The sequence below is a fragment of the Piliocolobus tephrosceles genome, chromosome 5 (genome assembly GCF_002776525.5).
Source record: "Piliocolobus tephrosceles isolate RC106 chromosome 5, ASM277652v3, whole genome shotgun sequence".
Classification (NCBI taxonomy): domain Eukaryota; kingdom Metazoa; phylum Chordata; class Mammalia; order Primates; family Cercopithecidae; genus Piliocolobus; species Piliocolobus tephrosceles.
This window is the reverse complement of record NC_045438.1, coordinates 133,833,066-133,858,063: the sequence shown is the minus strand read 5'-3', so window position 1 is coordinate 133,858,063 and position 24,998 is coordinate 133,833,066. Positions and strand designations below refer to the sequence as shown.

At 41.2% G+C, this 24,998-nt stretch overlaps 1 protein-coding gene and 1 long non-coding RNA gene across 6 annotated transcripts in view; one reads left to right on the top strand and one right to left on the bottom strand.

Moving 5' to 3' along the window:
* The window catches only part of ANKS1A (ankyrin repeat and sterile alpha motif domain containing 1A), a 198,160-nt gene that overhangs the window by 55,484 nt on the left and 117,678 nt on the right, over nucleotides 1-24,998 (top strand). For all 5 annotated transcript variants that reach the window (XM_023212581.3, XM_023212578.2, XM_023212580.2 and 2 more), the window contains exon 2: nucleotides 23,616-23,696. In XM_023212581.3, the coding sequence (XP_023068349.1) occupies nucleotides 23,616-23,696 (81 nt within the window). The remainder of the gene's footprint in view (nucleotides 1-23,615; nucleotides 23,697-24,998) is intronic.
* LOC111542949 lies at nucleotides 4,942-11,291 on the bottom strand. The gene is made up of 3 exons (XR_002731706.1): nucleotides 11,251-11,291; nucleotides 8,085-8,136; nucleotides 4,942-5,042 (listed from the first exon to the last, which is right to left on the bottom strand). It is a non-coding gene; the product is annotated as an uncharacterized LOC111542949 (long non-coding RNA).

Sequence of the window (24,998 nt, the reverse complement as noted above, 5' to 3'; positions counted from 1 at the left end):
CGGCCTAACAATTTCATGTATATATTTTTTAGATTATATACTAAAATATATATGCTTATACAAGTATGTTCCATTTTTATTTTGATGATGATACATAATCCACAACTTGGCTTTTCCCATTTTTTTCCCTCAGTTGTGTCTCTAATGCTTAATATATTATTATTTTTATTTTTTGTAGAGATAGGATTTACCTTTGTTGCCTGGGCTGGTCTTGAACTCCTAGGGTCAAGCGATCCTCCCACCTCAATCTCACAAAGTATTGAGATTATAGGCATGAGCCACTGTGCCAGCCCAAACTGAATACATTTTGACATTAATTGAGTTTTTATAATTAATGAATGGTGAATCAGCAGTTTAAAAAAATCTAATGAAAGGAATATATGGCTTTTCTTCTTTAATCTATTAATGGGTACATTGGATTCTCTGATATGGTCAATACTCCTGACATTCCTTGGGGATAACTTTAGTCAACATTTCAGGGGTGTCAGAAAGCAGCAGAATATATGACCTGGGCTAGGAAACCTGAGAGGTACATGGTCTGACTTGCGCTCGAATGTGACTGACGATGTACTGTTTGGAGCCAGAGGAAATGATACTGAGATCCAGCACCTCTAGGAGCTGTTCTCTATGTGGTTGTGGTTGTTAGAGGTGATGCTATTAATTAGAAGTTAATAATATCATTAGCCTACAAAATATTAGATTCAAAGTAACATTGTCCTAGTTGTAATCTTGAGGATTATACATACTGAGGGGTTTAAAGTGCTTTGACTGTCTTCAGTTTTGGGGGCTTATTGTGTTTCATTTGCTTTCATAGTTTTTTGAGGATCGCTTAATAGTCGGATGAAGTTTCTCATACGATTCCCCAATTAAACTACTTGTGTTTCTTTTGAGCGCTAGACCAAACCTTGGCCATCTCATTTCTTTCGAGGAAGTGGACATTTTTTCCACTTTACCAACTCTCTCTAGAACAACTGGTGAACTTGGCAATGTATGACAGAGGAATGGAGGTTTGCTGTGAACAGCTGTCACAAGTAGCCAGAGCTTCGGTACTCACTTGAGTTTAAGGTCTAGATTTGAGGTTAGTAACTTAAATGGCGTGATTTACTGGCTTCTAGGAGCTAAGATGGAGTTCCAATGTTTAAGTTTCGTGCTCCAGATCTGAAGAGTGAGTGATTTGGTGGATGATCGCTAACAGTTTCTTTGAGCTCTATGAGATTTTGGTTTTGTATGAATGCACCCACTTCTCTTAGAGTGGTCCCTTAGTTGAGAACTGAGGTCTTACAGGCAGGGGATGTCAAGTTAGGATCTTGATTTATATGTAAATTGTACTGACCTTGTTGATTCATGTCTCTTTTCATCCTGATACTGATTTTTTTTTTTCTCCTGTGTTTTGGATTGTGTATTGTACACTTAATTCTGTCATTGATATTTACTCTTAGGGAGTGTGGGATTTCTTAAATAGACTTGATTTATTTTATTTTATTTTTGAGACAGAGTCTCGCTCTGACGCCCAGGCTGGAGTGCAGTGGCGTGATCTTAGCTCACTGCAAGCTCCGCCTCCCGGGTTCCCGCCATTCTCCTGCCTCAGCCTCCCGAGTAGCTGGGACAACAGGCGCCTGCCACCACGCCTGTCAAAATTTTTGTATTTTTAGTAGAGACGGGGTTTCACTGTGTTAGCCAGGATGGTCTCAATCTCCTGACCTCGTGATCCGCCTGCCTCGGCCTCCCAAAGTGCTGGCATTACAGGCATGAGCCACTGCGCCTAGCCTAGACTTGATTTTTTTAGAGTTGTATTTGTTGATGTTGCTGTTTCTTTTCTTTTACCCCTCCCATCTCCTCCTGCCTTCCCCCCTCCCTTCCCCTCCCCTCCCCTCCCCTCTCCTCCCCTCCCCTCCGCTGTTTCTTTTCTTTGAAGGTCTCCCTCTGTTGGCCAGGCTGGAGTGTAGTAGTACCGTCACAGCTCACTATAACCTTTAACTCCTGGGCTCAGGGCCTACTCCCACCTCGGCCTCCCAAGTAGCTAGGAATATAGGTGTGCATCACCATACCCAGCTAATTTTGATATGCGGTCTTTCTCCTTTGCCCAGGCTGGTCTTAAATTCTTGGGTTCAAGTGATCATCCTGCCTTGGCCTCCCAAAGTGCTGGGATTACAAGTGTGAGCCACTGCATCCAGCCTACAGCAGTTTTAGTTTTACAGAAAAATTGCTCAAAAAGTACAAAGAGCTCCCGTATACTTTATACTTCTTCTCCCTCCCACTCACACAGTTTCCCCTATTATTATTAACACCTTGCCTGTGTGATATTAACATCTTTAATGTGTGGTACTTTTGTTATAATTGATGAGCCAATATTGATAGGTTATTAACTAAAGTTAATTAGGGCTCACTCTGTGTTATATAGTTCTATGGATTATGACAAATGCCTAATGTCATATATCCACCATTATAGTATTATATCATACAGAATAATTTCACTGCCCAAAGAATGCCCTGTGCTCCATCTATTCACCTGTCTTCCCTACCCGCCGATCCCATGGCAGGCACTGATCTTTTTACCGTCTCTATAGTTTTGCTTTTACTGAAATATCTAGTTGGAATCATACAGTATGGAGCCTTTCCATCCTGGCTTCTTTCATCTAACAATATGCATTTAAGATTTCTGGAAGTCTTTTTGTAGCTTTGACACTTTATTTCTTTTTATCCCTGAATAATAAGTCCATTGTATGCAGGATATCTTGGTTGCTTCCAAGTTTTGGCAGTTATGAATAGAGCTGCTATAAACATTTGTGTGCAAGTTTTGGTGTAGACATAAGCTCATTTGGGTAAATACCCAGGAGCACGATTACTGAACCATATGGTAAACGTATATTTAGCTTTGTAAGAAACTGCCAAACTGTCTTTTAAAGTGGACATATAGGCTGGGTGTGGTGGCTCACGCCTGTAGTCCCAACATTTTGGGAGGCTGAGGTGGGCGGATCATGAAGTCAGGAGATCAAGACCATCCTGGCTAACATGGTGAAACCCCATCTCTACTAAAAATACAAAAACAAAATTAGCCAGCCGTGTTGGTGGGCGCCTGTAGTCCCAGCTACTCGGGAAGCTGAGGAGAATGGCGTGAACCCGGGAGGCAGAGTTTGCAGTGAGCTGAGATCATGTGACTGCACTCCAGCCTGGGCAACAGAGTAAGACTCTGTCTCAAAAAAAAAAAAAAAAAGTGGACATATAATTATATAGTTTTGTACACCCATCCAGCAATGAATGAGAGTTCCTGTTGCTCCATATCTTCACTGTCGTTGGGTGTTATATTTTGAATTTTTTCCATTCAAACAGATATTTAGTGGTATCTTCTTATAGTTCTAACTTCCATTTCCACAAATGACATTTGAATTTGATATTGAGTGTCTTTTTATATGCTTATTTGCCACCTATACATCTTTGGGGAGGTGTCTGTTCAGACCTCTCTCTTTTTTTCTTTTTCTTTTTTTTTTTTTGAGATTGGGTCTCGCTCTGTCATCCAGGCTGGAGTGCAGTGGCGCCATCTCAGCTCACTGCAAACTCCGCCTCCCGGGTTCAAGTGATTCTCCTGTCTCAGCCTCCCTAATAGCTTGGGACTACAGGCATATGCCACCATGCCTGACTAATTTTTGTATTTTTAGTAGAGAGGAGGTTTCACTATGTTGGGCAGGCTGGTCTTGAACTCCTGACCTGAAGTGATCTGCCTGCCTTGGCCTCCCAAAGTGCTGGAATTACAGACGTGAGCCACCACGCTCAGCTTGTACACAGTAGACTCTCTGTTGAGTCTCTTGTGCTTCTGAAATACAGTATCTATTAGACTTATTAAAGAATCTCTGAGTTTTTTCATCCACCAAGCCATTAGGAGGCGATAGGACTTTCCTCTTGTTCTGTGATACATGAAGCTGTATTTCTTCCTGTATAGAATTTTGATTGTTGTAAATGACGGTCTCTTGTAAATTTAAAATCTGGAAAGCAAAAAGCTGTTTATGGAAAAGCCCTCTAGTTTGAGAACCGGTTTCCTTTATGCCCTCAGGGTCAATTCTCTTACTCCTCAGTTGGGAGATGTTACACGCAGCAGCATCCATCGCATTGCCTTTTAGCCAGGTGTTTTTCTAGGTTCTTAGTCATCTCAAGTGAGTAGTTATTTTTAGAACTACTCCAAGGACAGGGTATTGGGTGCCTTTTGAGAAAACCAGAAAAAGAATTTGGCAAATATAGCAGATTTGGGAGGTTGATTAAATACAGATCTCAGTAGAGGTCCTGAGACAGGCTCTGGGATTAAACTAAATTTAAACATATTACAATTAGAGACAGAAGAAAGTGAGAAAAACCTGGACTTAGTTAAAATCGAAGGTTTTTTTTTTTTTTTAATGTTCCAAAGTAACGTGCTTTGTTCACCATTTTCACTAACAAGTTGCAACTAAGTGGCTACAGCGTTTATTACTAAATTATGGAGAAACAACTTTTTAAAAATTAGTTTAAGCAGAAAAGCTTTAAGGCAGCAAAATTTGATCTGTATAACCTATAAGTATATATTTTCAGAAATAAAATGTTTCCCTCAAGGACTGAGTATAACTTTTAGAAAAGAAATAATCTGCTTGGGGAAGTCACTTTGGCTACATAGAACTAAAACAGAGAGGAGGTGGCCAGTAAAAGAATTCTGAGAAGGGGGTAGCTCCTCATATCCTGGCTCTCTTGATTCAAAGTAAATAATGACATTTGAGTAAGAAGTCTTTGCCATGGACTAAGTGCCAGGCAGGCCTGAGCTTAGCCCCAGTTGAGGGGTTACTTGCTGTTCATCAGTCCCCTCAAAGTGCTCTAGCGTCCTTTGCAAAAAACCCTGTAAACGTAACCGCACCCCGATTCCTTTCATCTAACCTCAAGATTACCAAAAACCATTCCTCACACCCAGATTTAGAGACTTACCCAATAGGAAAGTGGTTCTGAGCTGTGACACGTATACAAAACAACTGTTTTGTTTATCTGTCCGGTGGACTGAATGTTCAGGGCTCTTTCTTGGTAGGTCACTTCATAAAGAGAAGGGAAGAAAGGCAGGGAAGATGATCAGAGAAGAGCTGAGGACAAGTGTCATCCAAGGAAGTCAAGAGGATTTATCCTGGGCATGGTGTAGTGACAAAAACATTTCACTGGGAATCAGGAGGCCTTGGTTACAGTCTGGCTCAACCATTCACTGTCCTTTCTCCTCACTGTGTCTGTTTCCTCATCTGTAAAGGTTTTGGACAAGATGGTTTTAGGCATGGGGTTAGTGAGATGAATAAGACAAGGATGTTTCTGATAAAGGAAACAAGCTTGTTGTAAACAAAGAAAACGTAGTATTGTAGATGTTTTAAGTAGGAGTCTTTAAAGAAGAGCTGTGGTTATAGTTAACTCAGTGGGGCTTTGAAGAATGCTTGAGATTCCACAAAGATTAAGATGGGGGAAAGCAGAGAGAACAGCATGTACCAAGAGATGGATGGTGCATAGCTGACACCCAAGGTATGTATAAGAGTGGGGAGGGTGATGGAGCCAGAAAGGTACCTGGGGTTAGATGGGGAGGTCCTTACTGCATGTCAGGCTAAGAAGCTTTTCCCATTGGTAAGAGAGAGTTCTAAAGCTCTTAAGTAGAAGGAAAACCTGATTAGTTAGCATTTAAAAAGTAGAATAGTGACAGCATCATAGATAATGTTTTTTTTTTTTTTTTTTTTTTTTTTCCATGGAGGAAGAGACTTGAGGCAGTCAAGCTCATTTGGAAGTTATTTCAAGAGTAAGGCAGTGACTTAGAGAGGAAGGGACAAATTTATGAGCTGTTTTAGGATACAAAATAAATATCTGGGATTTGGTAACCCTCAAATTGACCCATTCATTTCCCCTAACCTCAGCCATGGGTGGTTTAGGTTGGGGTACATAACTGTTAGGTACAAGTCATACAATGTCTTGTAAAGTCCATTGGCCTTTGAAATCACTGAGCCATTTGGTTCCTTCCCCTGGGGATGGGTACTGAAGTTGTGTGGGCAAGCTTGTTCTTAGCCTCTGTAATTGAAGAGCTCCATTCAGAAGCAGTGGGGAGTAATTGATGTTCATCCTCTAGAGGCTGGAAAAATCAAGGACCACAGGAAGCTTTTTATAAAGGAGGCCAAACCCAGAAATAAATTTTCTCCAGAACTCCGTCTTAAAAGGATTCTTAAATCTCATAACCGGAACCCTTTCTCTCTCTGGACTAGATCTGTCTTCACTTTTAAAAAGTGTTTGTGTGTATATTGTTAAAGAAAAAATTGCTTCTGACACTTCTTAAAATGGTTCAGTCTTTGAACCCAGGAGCTTGAGGTTACAGTGAGCTATGATTATGCTACTGCACCCTAACCTGGGTGACAGAGTGAGACTCTGTCTCTTAAAACAAACAAACAAAAAAAAGATAAGGAAGACTTTTTTCTTTTTTCTTTTTTCTTTTTCTTTTTTTTTTTTTTTTTTGAGATAGAGACTCGCTCTGTCGCCAAGGATGGAGTGCAGTGGCTCAATCTCCAGCTTACTGGAACCTCCATCTCCCTGGTTCAAGCGATTCTCCTGCCTCAGACTCCCTCAAGTAGCTGGGATTATAGGCGCCCGCCACCACGCCCAGCTAATTTTTGTATTTTTAGTAGAGACGGGGTTTCACCATATTGGTTGGGCTGGTCTTGAACTCCTGACCTCAGGTGATCTGCCCGCCTCAGCCTCCCAAAGTGCTGGGATTACAGGCGTGAGCCACCGCGCCCGGCCAGGAAGATGTTTTTCAAGACTATTGCAATAAGAGAGAGAGATCCAGCTTAACTCCAAATATGACAAGGGCAAGTGGGGATTGATAGCCAAGGAGCAAGGTGAAGGGGTCAGTGGGTGGAAAGTGACTTAAAGGAAACATCGAGGGTAGGGGGATTCTGGCTAAACTGACCTAACGGGATTCTTGCTGAAGGCAGGCCAAAGACTTAGACATCAACAGTGGAGGATGAGGAACTTGATCAGTTATCAAGGATGGGGGTAGGAGGTGGGTGAGGCTGTTTGTGGGGACTCAAACTTACTTAGCAGGATTCTTGCTAAAAACAGGCTGGGCAGGTGAAAGATAAAAGGTGAGGTGGCGTGGAGGCAAGGTCAGGCCCTTAGAGGGCTTTGAGGAGCCTGACTGAAGTTTGGTCAAGCAGAGTCTTTGCCAGTGTGTGTGTTATTACAAAAGTAATATATGCCTCACCTCCAGAACTAATTTGTCTTCAAAGCTTGGTATGTAGCCTTCCATATGTTAGTATAAGCTTAGAAAAATACTCTGTTCCTACAGAAATGAGATCATACTGTACATACTGTTATGCAGGTGCATTTTCCACATCGTAGATCTTCAGTGTTTTTCATGTCAGCACGCATACACTGGTCTCAGTCTTTAGAGTGCCTTGCCTCATTTTAGATATTTATGAAAATTGTAAACTGGAAGTAATTTATATTTTATATTTTAAATTATGTTCATTAGTTTATATTATAAATTATATTTTAAATTCCAGTTTATAACTTTTTTACATACATTATCCCATTTGTTCCATAAAATGATCCTCTAAGGGTGGGGATAGGGCAGGTAATATTTCCATTTTACATAGAGGTTACATGATTTATCAGAGACTTTGCAGCTAATATGTGTCAAGTCCAGGATTCATACATGTCAGTTGCATGTATGAAAACAATTTTAGATCTTTGACATTCAGCTTACATATAAACCACATGTGGAATACTGTTTTTGTCTGTGGTGCTTTGGGACTTTTAGGAAATATATGTGGTGTATGTAGTACCTAGACTCTGATAATAAATTTCATTTGAGACGTTTATCCCTTTTACGTGTATTATTAATTTCTATATTGAAAATTCTTGTCATTTTAATGTCCTCAAAACAACAAAATAATCATCTCAAATATTAAGATTAAATGAATTCAGTCAGTTTGTAGCAATACTTTCAATACTCAAGTAACAGACTTAGTCAGCTAATTGGAGTTCTGGAAATGTTAATGGAAGTGTCTCAGTTAACTACCTCTACTCATGTCCCTCTGGGACTCATTTCCTACCTGGAACATCACGCCTCTCTTTCTCAGTATTCTTTATTGGTTTCCTGGGACCCTGGAGAGAAAGAAAAGGCAAGACAGGATGAATGAGGAGTGGGGAATGTGAGGCAGGGCGGAAATGAAAGAATATGAGCTGTGGGAATTCACCTTATTCAGGAATGGGAAAAACAGCAAGGGAAAAGCCATTTCTCAAGAAGCTGTATGACATGCTGGTGAAGATTTTGAGTTAAACCCAATGTCACCCTTTCTGGCTCTGTGACCCTAGGTAAGTTATTTCTGTCCATACTTGTCAATTTCCTAGGGTTTCCTTATAGAGTTCTTATGAGAAGAAAATACTGGGTTATCTAATCCACTTAAAGTATATTTGGCCCCCAGTAAACATTTAATCAATGTTAGCTGTTATTTCTAGGCTTTTTAGATGCGAAGTCCCAAGAAAGGAGTCTGGAAGTCTGGATCCAGTAAAATGACCATATAATGTATTTTTCAGGCCAGGATGCTATTAATAATTGTGGGACAACAAATATTAGCCAGTATTTATTTTTTCCCTAATGGGGGAGGCATCTGTGCCCCCAAAACTGTGACTGATTAAGGCAGCTTTCCTTCCTACCTCAGCCCAATTAAGCTAGGCCTCTGGACTTTGACAAGCCAGGGAGCAAATCATTCTTAAAAACTCTTTGACAGACAAATACACACACACTCACTCGCTAAATCACAGAAGAAACTTTGCTTTTTCTTTCTAGGTAACATGTCTTAAAGTGATATGAGTCTGTACAAATTTTACCAAATATTTGTGCAGTATTGTTTACCCAAGAAATCGCTTTGAAGAAGATATTTAAGTTCTTTTTATTTATTTATTTATTTTCAGAGACGGAGTGTTACTCTGTCACCCAGGCTGGAGTGCAGTGGCACGATCTCAGCTTATTGTAACCTCCACCTCCCGGGTTCAAGTGATTCTCCTGCCTCAGCCTCCTGAGTAACTGGGATTACAGGCCCGTACCACCACACCCAGCTAACTTTTGTATTTTTAGTAGAGATGGGCCTCTCCTTGTTGACCAGGCTGGTCTCGAACTCCTGACTTCAGGTGATCCACCCGCCTTGGCCTCCCAAAGTGCTGGGATTACAGGCGTGAGCCACCTTGCCCCGGCCTAAGTTCTTATAAGTAGTTTTAAAACAATAACTTTGACACATCTTAAATAGTTCTCCTCATGCCTTTAAGGTGTAGATTTTTCTTACCTGTTGAGTTCTCAGCATGTGCCAGGTGCAGTGCTTAATTGGTGGTGAGGATATAATGATAAACAAAATATGTTTGAATTTGCCCCTGAGTTGCTTGTTGTCCAGTGAGAAAGGCAATCAAGTAATGAAAAATGCAGAGCTCTAAACTGAGATTGTTGTAATGAAGGCAAAGTACAAGGAGTTCTACAGGAAGTTCTTGAAGAGCCTGACCCGGCCTGGGAAGGTGAGGAAGAAGTTCCCTGAAGGGAGTTTTGCTCAACACTGAATGTCAATTAAAAATGGCAAGATGGGATGGGGGGCTGGGGAAGAGACAGAAAGGAGCATCGTCTTCTAGGAAAGGTTCTGTATGTGGAATGCAGAAAACTGGGAAATGTCTGTTTTTTAAAAAATCGACGAGGCTCCACAGTGATCCCACACTCTTCCCGCTGTTTGCAATGCCCTTGCTGCCCTTTTTCTTGCTAATGGCATTCCATTCATCCATCATCACTTGACAGTATACTTTTTTGTTTTCATGTCTCTGACATCCTTTAGGACAGGGACTTGGTCTTGTTTATTCATTGTAAGATGTTTAGAAAAGCACAGTAGCCTTTCCTCTTCTTTTTCCCTCTCCCCATAGTGCCAGGTACTTACTCTGTGCTTGCTCCTTGGGAAGGGGGCACAATGCCTGTTGTCATGGAGCATGCACTGTAATGATTGTTTTGCTCACTGAGTACGCTGAATGATTCACCCTTAGAATCAGAATTGTGGACTCTGGAGGCCATTTTCATAGAGTTTCAGCAGTTTTGTGCCTTCTTTACAGTTGTGCAACAGAAATAATTAATGCTCAAGTGTTAAGAAGCCACTAATAAAGTAGGTCAAATTAAGTAAGATAAAGGCCCCCTAAATAATAGTGAAGGCACTGGAGAAATAAGGCTTTTAAAATATGATGTATATGTTAATCCTCATGAACACATCCTAATTACCGCAGAGAACTCTTGTAGTGTTGTCCACTTTGTGGCGGTGTGCTTCTCAGGCTGTCCTGTCTGTGTCCATGTCCATATTGGAATGACGGTTTCACACTGTACTCATTCATGTATTGTTCACTATCCACCTTTCTGTTATGAGGATTGAGAGGGAGCCAGTGCCTCACTTTCCCAGGATAGCAATAACTTAAAATAACAATCCTGGCCGGGCGCGGTGGCTCAAGCCTGTAATCCCAGCACTTTGGGAGGCCGAGACGGGCGGATCACGAGGTCAGGAGATCGAGACCATCCTGGCTAACACGGTGAAACCCTGTCTCTACTAAAAATACAAAAAAAAAACTAGCCGGGCGAGGTGGCGGACGCCTGTAGTCCCAGCTACTCGGGAGGCTGAGGCAGGAGAATGGCCTAAACCCGTGAGGCGGAGCTTGCAGTGAGCTGAGATCCGGCCACTGCACTCCAGTCCGGACGACAGAGCGAGACTCCGCCTCAAAAAATAAAAAATAAAAAATAAAAAAATAACAATCCTTAGAGCAAATGTACACGGAGGTTTCAAACAATTCGTCTTTGCTCTTGGGAAACCTGTGTGTGTGTGTGTGTGTGTGTGTGTGTGTGTGTGTGTGTGTGGTATTGTGTGTGTGCATTCAAATTGCGGACAAGAAACAGAAGGGCTTAGAACAGAATAGTGAGAAGAGCAACACTGGATGTAACTGCTATGTTTATCCTGAAGATAATTGTCCTTGGCAGGATAGAAGAAGGAACTCCTTGCTGGCTTTGTGGAACAGGGAGGCCATCCTTCCAAGTTTCTTGTGTGACTTGTGTCACATGTGCAGTTAAAATGGTGTCACCTTTCTTGCTTGTGTCTCTCTTAAGAGACAATAAACTTTTCAGAGTCACTGCTTTGCAGAACATGTTTAAACACAAAACCACAAGGTTCCCAGAATTATAGATTTCATAGTTGACAAGGGCCTGCCCACCTGTCACACAGTGTCAGCATCCTTTCTGCATCGGTCCCACTGGAAGGCCGTTTGTGCACACCTGATTCCCTTCCTGGGAAAGCAACCATTTCCAGTTCTTAGTGTTTTCTTCTTCTGGTGTTTCCTCCATATTTCTGATTGTTAGGCTTATGCTGTTATTTCTTTATTTAAAAATTTTAAACATCCTCTATTAGTCACTGTTAGCCTTCTTCCACTCTCTATCCACTGCCTCCCCCTTCATCCTTCAAGTATATCACAGCTTTTAGTTACATCAGTATTCAATGCTTATGTTTATGTTATTATGACTGTTAGGATTATTTACCTGCTGAGCCAGTTATGCTGTAATTCTGTTTTTTTTCTTGTACAATTAATTAATTTTCTTCCCGTTGATTTTCTGAGTTTTCTTTTTTCTTTATTCCTTTTTTTTTTTTTTTAGACAGTCTCTTGCTCTGTCGCCCAGGCTGGAGTGCAGTGGCGTGATCTTGGCTCACTGCAACCTCCACCTCCCAGGTTCAAGCGATTCTCCTGCCTCAGCCCCCCAAGTAGCTGGGATTACAGGTACCTGCCACCACACCCAGCTAATTTTTGTATTTTTTAGTAGAGATGGGGTTTCTCCATGTTGGCCAAGCTGGTCTTGAACTGCTGACCTCAGGTGATCCACCCGCCTTGGCCTCCCAAAGTGCTGGGATTACAGGCGTGAGCCACCACGCCCGACCATTTTCTGAGTTTTCTACGTCCAGCTTATTCTTACTTCCCAAATCACAACTGTAATTTTTAAGTATTCTTTTTTAGATCCTAGGCAGATACATCAGTTGATCATGTTAGTTTCGTTTCCTCCTGCAGATTCCCCCCTGGATTCCCAGCATTCTCCAGATATGGTCTCTAGGCTGCGTAGCTGATTCCCTTCACCCCGTTTCCTGGATACCCGTCTTCCTCTTTCTCGGTTTGCTCATTTGTTTGGTAGAGCACATCCTCCAGTCACTTCCTGATAAAAGAATGTGTGGGAGGTAAAGTTGGAGACCCTGCATGTCTAAAAATATCCATTCTCTTTTTATACTTGACTGATTGGAAGTCATTTCACCTCAGAATTTTGAAAGCATTTCTCCTTTGTCTTATGGCTTCCAGAGGTGCTGTTGAAAATTCTGGTGGCGCTTAATTCTTTGTATGCAAGCTGTTTTTTACCTCTCAAACTGTGTTCTCCTTATCCCATTTATTATAAGATTTCACAATGTGACTTTTAAAAATTTCTTATTCATTATACTGAGCACAGGATGGACTCCTATAAGCAGAAGTTCAAGGAAAATTTCTTAAATTATTTCTTTGATGATCTTTTTCTCTCTTCTCTGGAACTTTTGGTCCTCGAATTTTATCTTTCCGATTTCCAACCTCTATCTTTGGTTCTACTTTCTGAGAGATTTATTCACCTTTATCTTCTGGATCATTATTTATATTTTTATTTATATTAGTATTTTTAATTTCCAAGAACTTTTCACTGATCCTTTTTTTTTTTTTTTGATGTATTCTGTGATAATAGATTTTTGAGGTTTTATTTGGCTCCTTGTCTCATTTCTTTGAGTCATTTTTTTCTGTTTATTTTGTGTTCTGTCTTTTCATGTTAAAGGCTTTTCCTCAAATGTCTGGCAATCCTTGGTTGTCACTTGTATTAAAGCATGAGACACTAAAAAGCTGGTTGGATGTTCTGTATAGAGGTGGGAAGAGATTGTCAAAGATGTTTATATTAGTATTATATAGGGTTATGGGGGAGGAGCACCCCTGTTTTGTTGAGAAATCCCCCAAAGCCATCATCTGTTGAACTTTTCTGTGGTATCATTTGTTTTCTCCAGGAAAGAATCCCTCAACTTTCCTGTGTGGGGATGGGAGTGGAGCTGCCAGCATTCTGGAAGCCAAGTGGGTTAGGGAGGCTGGGATCTCATCCTTCAAGATAGAGACTTTCATTCAGGTCCTCTGATTGCAGTACAGTTCCTTCCCCTACCTTCTGCTGTTCCTAATATTCCTGCATCTAGATCTGAGCTGGTTCTTACAGAATAAATCAGCCTTCTCCTGTGTAGGTAGAGGAGTGATAGTCCCTGGCTGTCCTGGATGTGACAGCAAACCTTGTGGTATAACACCTCTTTATACAGAATTTGTATTAAGTCCTGGTTTTCAGCCCCTCCCCATCCCTGGCCTCCTCTGCCACCTGGTGCCTCTAATCCCTGAGCCTTCCCAAGGCTGTCTGTGTGAATTGGCGTCCCCTTCACGGGCTGCAGAGATTCACTTTCTCAGCTCTACTAACTTACCTACTTTTTATCTTTCAAAAAGGATCAACATTTTATGTTCAATTATCTTCTGTTCCTTTCACCCTTTTTATTTAACTCTGGTTTTAATGGGTTTCAGGAGGGAGCAGAAATAAAAGTACATGCTCAGTTTTGCCCAGTTAACTGAACTCTTTTGACACTGTTGTGGGGCTTTTGTGTCTGACTGTTTCATGTCTGTGTGTTTTGTCTTCCCTTGAAGATTACAAGCTTCTCTGACAGTGGGGATGGTTTCATAGACTCCTTGTATCTCTCCTTTTACCCTCAACTGTTAAGTATGTAGAAAGCATTTTAGGAAGGATGTGTCAAATTCATTTGAGTAAGATGGAATCTTTTCTAAATTAGACTGATTTGAGAGAGTGTTTCCTTGTGTTGGAAAACTGGCAGCCCTTCCTGAAGTTCAGAGATAAATCTCCCTTTGCAAGGATAATCAAAAGAAGAAAACATTGAAAGCTTTTGACAGAAAAAGGCTGATGAGACAAACTCCTATTTAGACCTTATGATTTAATGAAGAATTTTTGGAGAGTTGCCTAGGACCTCTCTTTCCCCTCGAGTTTATTGCTCCCTCTTTATAGGGTCTGTGATCCAGAAGGCCTTTATCTGACTTGATGCTTTGAGTCATTGACCTTGACTCACAGAGATGCACGTTGTTTTCTGTAAACATTCAGTGTCAAGGGCCTGGAGAAACTGGAGGGAACATGCACTAGAGTCAGATGTGGAATTTTATTTCTGTTCTCATGTAACCAACTAATCAGCAAGTCATTTGAACTTCAGTTTTCTTACCTGTGAAATGGAAATACCAGTATCTGTTTTCCTTCTTCATAGTATGCCTGTAAGAGCCAAGTATGGGTAACATGCATGCAAATGCATGTAAACATTTAGACATTGTCACTTTAAGTTATTTGGTGTATAACCATGGTACAAACAAGGATGGGTTTTATATAACATAGGATTATGGGTTCCTGTCCCTCATATCGACCTGCTGACCAGACATCTACATATGGGAGTCAAAATTCATTTCAGCCTCAACAAATTCAAAATAAAACTCCCTCCCGCTCCCTTCTCTTCTCCCCTACCTCACGTCACCACAATCACAAAACAAAGCAACCCTGGTTTTCCTCCAGAATTCTCCCTACTCACCGAGTAGCCTGATTCAAACAGCCTCCACTGCACCCCAACCTGCATTTGACAAGGTCCTGTCTTTTGTATTGAATCTATCCTTTTTTATCTGTCCTCTTTGCACTGCTGTCATTTAGGTGTTCACTTCATGCCAGAATTACTAACTTCATCTGGGCTCCCTGGATAGTCACACACTTCTCCTAGTGTATCATTTACACACCCTCTCAGCATAATGATGAAAAAAATTCTGAAATATGTCAGGCCATCACAACAGTATAGTGAATAACAAATGGACCATCTGAGTACCTGCCTCCCAGCTGTCAACAGAAGGATTTTTCTAAAACACCCATCTGATCATTCCTCGCTTGAATCTCTTCAGCGGCATACAGGACCCTTTCTGATTTGACTCTGCTGGCCTGTTCAACCTTGCATTCACCATCCTTCCAGTTGTATGCTCCAGCCACTCATAGTTACTTAAAGGTGTCCCACTTTGCTGAGACTACTCAGGGGACAGTGAATTTGGATATTGCCTCTTCGTTTCTGCCTGGCTGCTTCCTCCTAAACTTTAAGGCTCAACTTAAGTATCTCCTCTTCTGTAAAACCTCCCTGTTCCCATTTCCCTTAAGCCAGTTTGTGTACTTCCTTCCCAGAATGTCACGCACTGTGTAGTATTGTCATTTGTTTACTGGTCTGACTTCCTCACTGAACTCAAGGGTAGGGACTGTCCAGCACTGTGGCATCAACATTTATTGGACTGAACTGGATTGGATAGTCTTCTGGCCCATTGAGATACCATTACTTGTCTGTGTAAAGTAATATAGTAGCTGGGCCACCACATGAATCATGTTTACTGCCAGCTAAGAGCCACTTAGGGTATCATTTGGTCCAGAAATCTGACCTCACACACATGAAAGTGGCCTGGGCACTTTGGTTCTAACTTACGGTTCTTCTGTCTCTGTGTTTTACGTACAGACATCTCAGATGTGGTGTTCTTGTATGTCCCATCAAGAGATTTTTGCCAATGGATATAGATGTACTAGGTTTGTTATACTGCATAGAGACCATGTCACACTGGGGTGGTGTTGGTTCAGGGTTGGCAAGAATCTGATCTGGCAAGAGGGAATGAGCAGGCTGCTGAAAACTGAATGTTAGAAGTTGCACCCTGGTGGCCCTGGGCCAATTCCTTACATAGTGCTCTGTTCTTGGAAACATGAGGGATTTCCCTAAAGGACTTACAATATATGATATGAATGAGCAGGATAAAGAATTCACTGCGGCTCAGGATCAGATAGGATAAATGTGGTGGAAGGTGCAGTGGATGATCTGGAAGATCTGAGAAGGGTGAAATTAATATCAGCCAGTGTAATCAGGAAAGGTCTTGAGGATCAGGGGACATTTGAGTTGGGCCACTTTCTGTACTCGACAGAATAAATATCCCATTTATCTTGTTTTTGCGATTCTTATTTGATTTCACAGAGTCTTTAAGCAATTTTACCTCAAGTTTTCGCTTGAGTTTTGCTGGGTCTGAAGAGTGGTAAGTAAATTTAGCTCTGAGTATTGATGGATTTTTGAAATCAGGTAGGAGGAACCCTGATTCTCTGTTAAGAGACTTAGTTTCTGATCACCTCAGTTTAGACTTTAGAGCCTGCGCCTCCCCTTGGTTTGAAAGTGCTCCCCTTTCCTTCAAGTGTGAACTTTACATCCTCCTCGGTTTTTTACCCTGGGCAGTGAGCACTAATAAGTGCTCAGCGGATGCCTGTGGAACTGAACTCTCCTTGGTGTCCTTTGTAACGTCCTCTGGCATCTCTGTGGGCAGAGCACCCTGCTACTCCCCTCTCCAGCCACATGTCAGGCACGCTTCTTCCCAGGGCTCCTGTGTTTGATGTTACTCTGCCTGTCTACCTCAGACACCCTCACGGCTCTTTTCTTTCTTCAGATCTCTTCTCAGAGGTCACCTTCTTAGAGAGGTCTTTCCTGATGACCTTATCTCAAATATCACTCATTTCCTTTTTATCCCCTTTCTTTGCTGCCTCTGCTTCCTTTGCTCACTTTTGGCCCTTATCACCACATAGGCATCATAGGATTTATTTGTTTGCTTATTCACTCACTCTCTCCCTCCTCCTAGAAATCAGGCTCCATGAGGGCAGAGACTTTGTCTTTTTCCATCTGCATCTCCAGCCCCTAGAAGGCGCACTTCACATGTCTGTTGAATACATGTGTGAGTAGCTCCACAAACAGGACCTCATTTGGCACCTTCACCAAATAGAGTGGGCTGTTTCTATTCATCAAAACCTCCAAATCCAGTACAGCGCCCAGCATGTCTACACATACAATCAGTTTTTAAAGGAATGGAGAGAGGCCTTTGAGGGGGGATTCAAAAGCCACAGGGCCTCACCAGTCATATTCTTCCATGCCCTCCACAGTGCTTTAGATGCCATCCCAAAATGTAGGTGCCGCCAAGGCGCATAGGGCAAGGCTTGCTGTGCTTCAGCATCATGTGAAAGCAGGTAAGCTTTTTTTTGACATGCTAGGCCTCTCAATACTATTATACTTGCTCCAGCTTCTAGAAGTTTCCATGAATGATTTAAGTCCTGGGGAGCCCATCACAGTAGACTTTAGAAATGCAGAGACAGTGCTGTGGAGAATCAAGTGAATTGTCCAAGATCAAAAAACGTGACAAGTGGCGGAGGCGAGTTTTGAAGTCAGGTCGGCTAACCGCAGAGCCCACGCTCCTAACCTAGGTTCCATAGCTTCATCACGCAGGCTTGCTGTGACTGCTCCAGGACCCATTAAGATCAGTCTGAGCGTTTGTCCTGCAAGTCAAGAGCAGCTATTGCATTTCTGCACAATCTCTACAGGTTAAACTTTGCTTAGGAATTTCCTAGGCTGTGGTTAAAGTTGTTTTCCCTGGTTCCTGGTGCATTATATGCTGCTTTTGTTTGTCGGTGAGCAGCCCTCTGGTGCTTACAGTTTTAGAAAACCTAATAGGACAGCCGTGATAGGGAGGAAGACCTAGATTGTAAATAACTCTTTTCTTGAGCTGCCAAAAAGGAAGAAACTTGGGTGGAGGGGGATGTTACTACCATCCTGTCTGAAGCTGAAATTCCAAACAAGGAGATTATAGTTCTCCATTTTCGTTTAGATTTTGTTTAATATGTTCCCCAGTCCCCAAAACTTCTAGATGGGCTTTTGAAGGAGAAGGTAGAGAAAAAGAAGGAAAAAAGACCTCTTTGGTTGGAAAGGTTGCAGCTTTTTGCAGTGAAATCACTACTTTTTTCCTTTTCTGATTGTTTTGAGGAAGTTTTAGTGCTGTCGTAGGATGTCCAAACTTAATCACCTTTAAACCAGTCATGGAGGCAAAAGTTAGAAAATGATGAGAGGCTTGCTTGATCCTGCCTTTTTGTTAAAATCAAAGGCAGTTTAAATCTTAGTTTCAGGGTTCCTTGGGGACATGGACTGAGAGGGCTGAGATAGTTGAGTTCTAATAGAACTAAATTAGTTGCTGATAGGCCCCACACTCTCAGCCACTTTAACCAGCCTTAGTGTTTCCTGTTTCTCAGCTCCTCTTAGTTATTCTAGTCATCTTGCTGCTGAATTATGTCCACTACATATTCGCTTCACATTGTCGTTCCAGTTAGATCAGACAGTCCTTGTTTGGCCAAATGCCATGAGCTCCATCAAAGAGAGCTCACTGATTTGGCATGTGATTTGGGGCAAATAATTTGTTTTTAGCTTCTTAGTGTCACCTATACTGTAATGATGATATTTCCTCTTGTGTGGCAATTTGAAAATAAGTGTGACAACTGCACCTCACAGATTTTCCAGATCCATGTCACCTGCCGTCGCCCTGATCCATTGTCAGGCATAATCATATACTTTTTGGTTTGGAAAATGAGATCATTGTACAAATGTGTTAAGAGATTTAATTGCATTTAGCTCCTTGTTTAGAAAGTGCTGTAGAAGTTCAGGCTTAGTGGAGGATGGGGTATCATGATATCCCTCAGGCTCCTCACCTTGTCTTTACCATCCTTAGTTGGCAATGAACAAATAGCCTAGATATCAAAATACATGTAACTTGCTTTGTAAAAATTTATTTTTAATTGACAAAAGCTTTATATATTTGTTGTATACATTATGATGTTTTAAAATAGCTATACATTATAGAGTGGCTAAATTGAGCTAATTAACCTATGTATTACCTCACATATCATTTTTATGGTGAGAACACTTAAAAACCAACTCTCGGCCAGGCGCAGTGGCTCATGCCTATAATCCCAGCACTTTGGGAGGCCAAGGCAGGCGAATCACTAGGTCAGGAGATCAAGACCATCCTGGCTAACATGGTGAAACCCCATCTCTACTAAAAATATAAAAAAAATTAGCCAGGCATGGTGGCACACGCCTATAGTCCCAGCTACTCAGGAGGCTGAGGCAGGAGAATCACTTGAACCCGGGAGGCGGAGGTTGCAGTGAGCCGAGATTCCACCATTGCGCTCCAGCCTGGGCGACAGAGCGAGACTCTGTCTCAAAAACAAAACAAAACAAAACGAACAAACGAAAAACACCAACTCTCTTAGTGCCTTTTTTTTTTTTTTTTTTTTCTGAGATGGGGTCTCGCTCTGTCACCCAGGTTGGAGCACAATGGCATGATCTCAGCTCACTGCAACCTCTGCCTCCTGGGTTCAACCAATTCTTCTGCCTCAGCCTCCCGAGTAGCTGGGATTACAGGCATGCGCTACCACACCCACCTAATTTTGTATTTTTAGTAGAGACGGGGTTTCACCATGTTGGCCAAGCTGGTCTCGAACTCCTGACCGCAGGTGATCCGCCTGCCTTGGCCTCCCAAAGTGCTGGGATTACAGGCATGAGCCACCACACCCGGCTGCAATTTTTAAGATTGTAATACATTGTTGTTAAGCATAATTGCCTTATTGTGCAGTAGATCTCCTGAATTTATCCCTCCTGACTGAAATTTTGTTCCTTTGACCAACATCTCCCCAACATCACCCCCTCCAGCTCCTAGTAACCACCGTTCTACTCTCTGCTTCTGTGAGTTCAACATTTTTAGATTCCATATGTAAGTGAAATTATACAGTATTTGTCTTTTTGTGCCTGCTTATTTTATTACCATAATGTCCTCTAGGTTGATGAATGTTATTACAAATGACAGGATATTCCTTCCTTTCCTAAGGAAAATATGCCATTATTTATATATACCACATCTTCTTATTCATTTGTCCATTGATGGACAGGTAGGTTGGTTCCATATCTCAGCTACTGTGAGTAATGCTGCAATGAGCATGGAAGTGCGGATATTTCTTCCATGTACTGATTTTACTCCCTTTGGATATACCCAGTAGTACAATTGCTGGTTCATATGGTAGTTTTAGTTTTAATTTTCTGAGGAACTTCGTACTGTTTTCTATAAATGGCTGTACTAATTTTTGTTTTTATCAACAGTGTGCAAGGGTGCTCTTTTCTCTACATCCTTGCTGACACTTAGCTTTTGTCTTTTCCGTAATAGCCATTCTAATAGGCATGAGGTGATCTATCATTTTGGTTTAATTTGCATATCTGTAATGACTAGTGATTTGAGCATGTTTTCATATACCTATTGGCCATTTGTATGTCTTCTTTTGAGAAATGTCTTTTCAGATCTTTTGCCCAATGTTTCAATCAGGTTATTTGCTTTCTTGCTATTGAGTTGTTTTGAGTTCTTTATATGTTTTGGATATTAACCCTCTTAGCAGATGTATGGTTTGCAAATATTTCCTCCTATTCCATAGGTGGTCTTTTTACTCTGCTGGTGGTTTCCTTTGCTGTACAGAAGCCCACTTTTCCTACTTAGGATGTATCTTAAGATTGTAAACCTAATATCTACATGCTCATTAAAGTGGCTTGTCACCCATATACAGCTGTGTTTTATTAACATTTTGACTTTTTTTTCTTCTTTTCCTTGTGCACAGACGATTCCCCCGTTTCTTTTACAATATTATTATTATTCTAAAAGCACTATGTGAATAGATTCTCACTGTAAGTGTTTTAAACTGTGGTAGAATACAGAGCGCAGTAGGAAAGTCTGTCTCCATCATCTGCAATGCTCCCTAACACACAGATTTCCTTCCCCAGAGGTGAGCACAGTCAGCATTTGGTGAGTGCTCTTCCAGTCACCATCCATTTACAGCGGTGTGTATTATACAATGACTTCTTCTGTCACTTTCTTGTGACACAGTATGTCTTGGGAAATCTTTCCATGTCAGGACTTAAAGGTTCAATTTGTTTTCTTTCCTTTGTTATTACTGTTGTTGTTGATGGTTATGTAGTATTTTATTTTATGAGTATACCTAATATTTTACTGCTTGCCTATGGATAGACATTAAGTTTTTAGTTTTTAACTCTTACAATGAAGCAATCCTGTACCAGCATGTGTCTTTGTGCACATGTATAAGTATCTCTGTTGGGTAGTTGCCTGTAAGTGGAATTGCTGCCTCAAAGTGAATCCTATTTTTGGTTTTGATCAATGGTGCCAAATTATCTTCCCAAAGGAATTTACCAGTTTAAACTTATACCAGTGGTGTTTAAGATTGCTTATTTTCCTAATCTTTAGAAACACTTGATGATGTCATTATGTTCATTTTTGTCAATGAATGTTTTAATTTGCATTCTTCTAGATTGTGTCTCTGTAGATCTGACCTTGTCTACTTTCTGCCTTTTAGCAATTCCTCAACATTGCCAGTTACTTGATGGTATCTTTTTACAATTTTCTTGGTGTGAATCTGTCTATAGCTATCTGTGTAGGGTGGGATATCTTTTCTGTCACTTCAGAGAACTTTAGGCAGGAGGTAGAGTAAACTTGTGCACTTAATCTACTATCCTGATAAATTTCATTCTTTCTGAGCTATGACTATAATATTTATAATTTTGTTTCTTTTTTCTCCTTAACATTATGATCTTTTTTCTTATTACATAGCCATATAACTGGCATATGATATTCTCCTCTGTACTGTAGTTACCATAATTTGTCTATTGATGCCTATTGCTAAAATTTTACTTTATTATTTATTTATTTTGAGGTCGAATCTCACTTTGTCACCTAGGCTGGAGTGCAGCGGCACAATCTTGGCTCACTATAACCTCCGCATTCCGGGTTCAAGCAATTCTCCTGCTTCAGCCTCCTGAGTAGCTAGGACTACAGGTGTGCACTACCATGCCCGGCTAATTTTTGTATTTTTAGTAGAGATGGGTTTCACTGTGTTGGTCAGGCTGGTCTCAAACTCCTGACTTCAGGTGATCCACCCGCCTTGGCCTCCCAAAGTGCTGGGATTACAGGTGTGAGCCACTGTACCCGGCCAAAATTTTATAAATAATATTGCTTCCAACACTGAGCATACAGGCTCTGGGCTCAGATGGTTTTACTGGTAATTCTTTGTAATTTTAGTGCTCTGTCATTGTCTTTTTTTTTTTTTTTTTTTTTTTTTTGAGACAGAGTTTCTGTCTGTCTCTCAGGCTGGAGTGCAGTGGTGTGATCTTGGCTCACTGCAACCTCCAACACCCGGATTCAAGCAATTCTCCTGCCTCAGCCTCCTGAGTAGCTGGAATTACAGGAGCATGCCACCATGCCCAGCTAGTTTTTGTATTTTTAGTAGAGACAGGGTTTCACCACATTGGGCAGCCTGGTGTCAAATTCCTGGCCTCAACTGATCCACCAACCTCAGCTTCCCAAAGTGCTGGGATTATAGGCATGAGCCACCGCACCTGGCCTGTCATTGATTCTTCAATATGGAAATGAGTAGACAGCTGCCCAGCTGACCTGTGACCTAAACCTAACACTGATATCATCCAGTGACAATAGCACAAAAAGCAAGAACTTTAAACCAGCCTCAATTATGAATATAGATTCTAAGTAATCTACTCTCAAATAGATGCTCTCAAGTAGAATTATAATGGAAATGGCCAATTAAGTTTACTCCAAGAATGGCTTAATATTAAGAAACCTATTGATAACAACATATTAGGTTGTTAAATGTGAAAAACTATTATCTCCATATATGCAGAAAATACATTTAACCGACTATCTCTAATAACACTTTTTGGAAAAAAAATAGGATACTTCTTTTACAAGTTACAGAGTATCTACCTCAAACCATTGGAGGCATTTTTATTAGAAGCAGGAACAAAACAAGTTTGCCCTCTGCTACTTGATATTCTTTTAGAAGCTCTAGCCAATGCAGTAAGGTTTGCAGAAACAGAAATAAGAACTAAGGCTTTTAGGATTATTTGATATTATTTTAGAAACTCTGGTCAATGCAGTAAGGCCAATGCAGAAACAGAAATAAGAACTAAGGCTTTGAGGATTAAGTAAGGTAACATTTCAACTTCCCTCCTATGGTGTTTTTAAGTCAGATAAGACACTGTGATTATAGATTCTGTTATTTTTTTTAATTACTAATAACACATATTTACAGAAGAAAGACAAAATTGTCTCTTTCATCTTAAGACACATCTCCTGGTGCTTTTTTGATCTTGGTCCTTGCTCGGCGACTCATCTTGATTATCTGATCTGTGTTGAGGTCTCTCTCAAACCTTCAGTCACCAGCACAGGAGTGGTTGCTCAATACCTGTTCTGTCTTTGATGACCTTTCAATGAGCTGTTTTTGCAATCATGGGAGTGCTAGAAGAAAAAACTCTTAAGCGATGACACTGTTGTCTTGACACTTGACTCTGTTTAGCAAACCATTGAAGTGTACCCTCAGTGCTATGCATCTCTGCAGTGTATAGCTGCTGTACATTATCAGGAGTCATTTGGAAATAACTGGTCTGGTTGAACACCGCACAGAAATCTTTACTAATTAGCTAGCTATCTCTAACTTTGGTTTGTGACTCCAGTCTGTGAAATCTATGTCTCTCTCTCTCTCTCTTTTTTTTCCCTGATAGCATGTGGAGAGGGCCAAATGTGAACTGTGTTGACAGCACTGGCTACACACCCCTGCACCATGCTGCTTTGAATGGCCATAAGTAAGTATCAATGTACTGCATCCCTGCCCTCACCCTACAGAACCCAGGCCTTCATGTTGCCTTTTCATTTTCTAGAAAAGTTTGCTGGGTGGGCTTAGTGGCTCATGCCTGTAATCCCAGCACTTTGGGAGGCCGAGGTGGGAGGATCACATGAAACTGAGTTTGAGAGAAGCCTGGGCAACAAAGCAAGCCTCCATCTCCACACACAAAATTTTTTTTAGAAATTAACCAGGCGTGGTAGCATGCCTGAAGTCCTAGCTACTCAGGAGGCTAAGGCAGGAGGATTACTTAAGCCCTGGAGTTTGAGACTGCAGAGAGCTATGATTGTGCCATTGCATTCCAGCCTGGGTGACAGAACGACCCTATCTCTAAAAAATGAAAACAAAACAAAGGTTTGCTAAGCGGTGGCACTGAAAAACAGAGAAAAACAAACCTAAGTTCAGTTCATTCAGGATTTCTGTGTCTTTCTTTCATGTGTTATTTAAACATCCTTCCCCACCCCACCCACCAAAAAATCTTTAGCCAAGAGTTAAGTTTTACCTTTTCTTCTGCTTGTTCTTTTCCCCTCTGGAATGTTCCAGTGCTACGTAATGTTCTAGGTATGATGATCAAATTTGGGGCAGCCAGAACATAAAGGGGCGGTAATCTATTAGGTAACTAACTGCTCAATAAACTGAAAATAGATTGAGTGGTCATGAGAAAGCTGTCTTCGGTTTCAATAGTTATTTATTTACTCTCTCTTCTTGCCTGCCATTCTTTCCTCATAAAATTAGCCCTGTACATAAGAACCCTTTTTAAGGGGAAAAAATACATTAAATGGCCTATGTAATTCTCCTGAGTATAGAGAAGTCATTAGGAACTGGGTGGGATTTGTGTGAAACATTCCGTGGAGAAGGCATGCTTTGGGGAGAATTTGAGAGAGAAGGCATGGGCTTAAGTGACTGGGCACTGCCTTTCAGATTGCTCAGCAAAGGGGCAGGCACTGTCAGGGAGCACAGTGAGTGGTTTTGCCAGGATGTCAAAGAATGTAAACCAGAGTGTAACAAAATAGAAGGTGTTAAAGGAAAAGAAGTACTATAGGCAATAAGTAGCAGCAGTGTAGTTTTTTTGTTTTTGTTTTTGTTTTTTTTTTTGAGATGGAGTTTCATTCTTATTGCCCAGGCTGGAGTGCAGTGGCACAATCTCAGCTCACTGCAACCTCCACCTTGTGGGTTCAAGCAATTCTTCTGCCCCAGACTTCTAAGTAGCTGGGATTGCAGGCACCTGCCACCACACCTGGCTAATTTTTGTATTTTTTGTAGA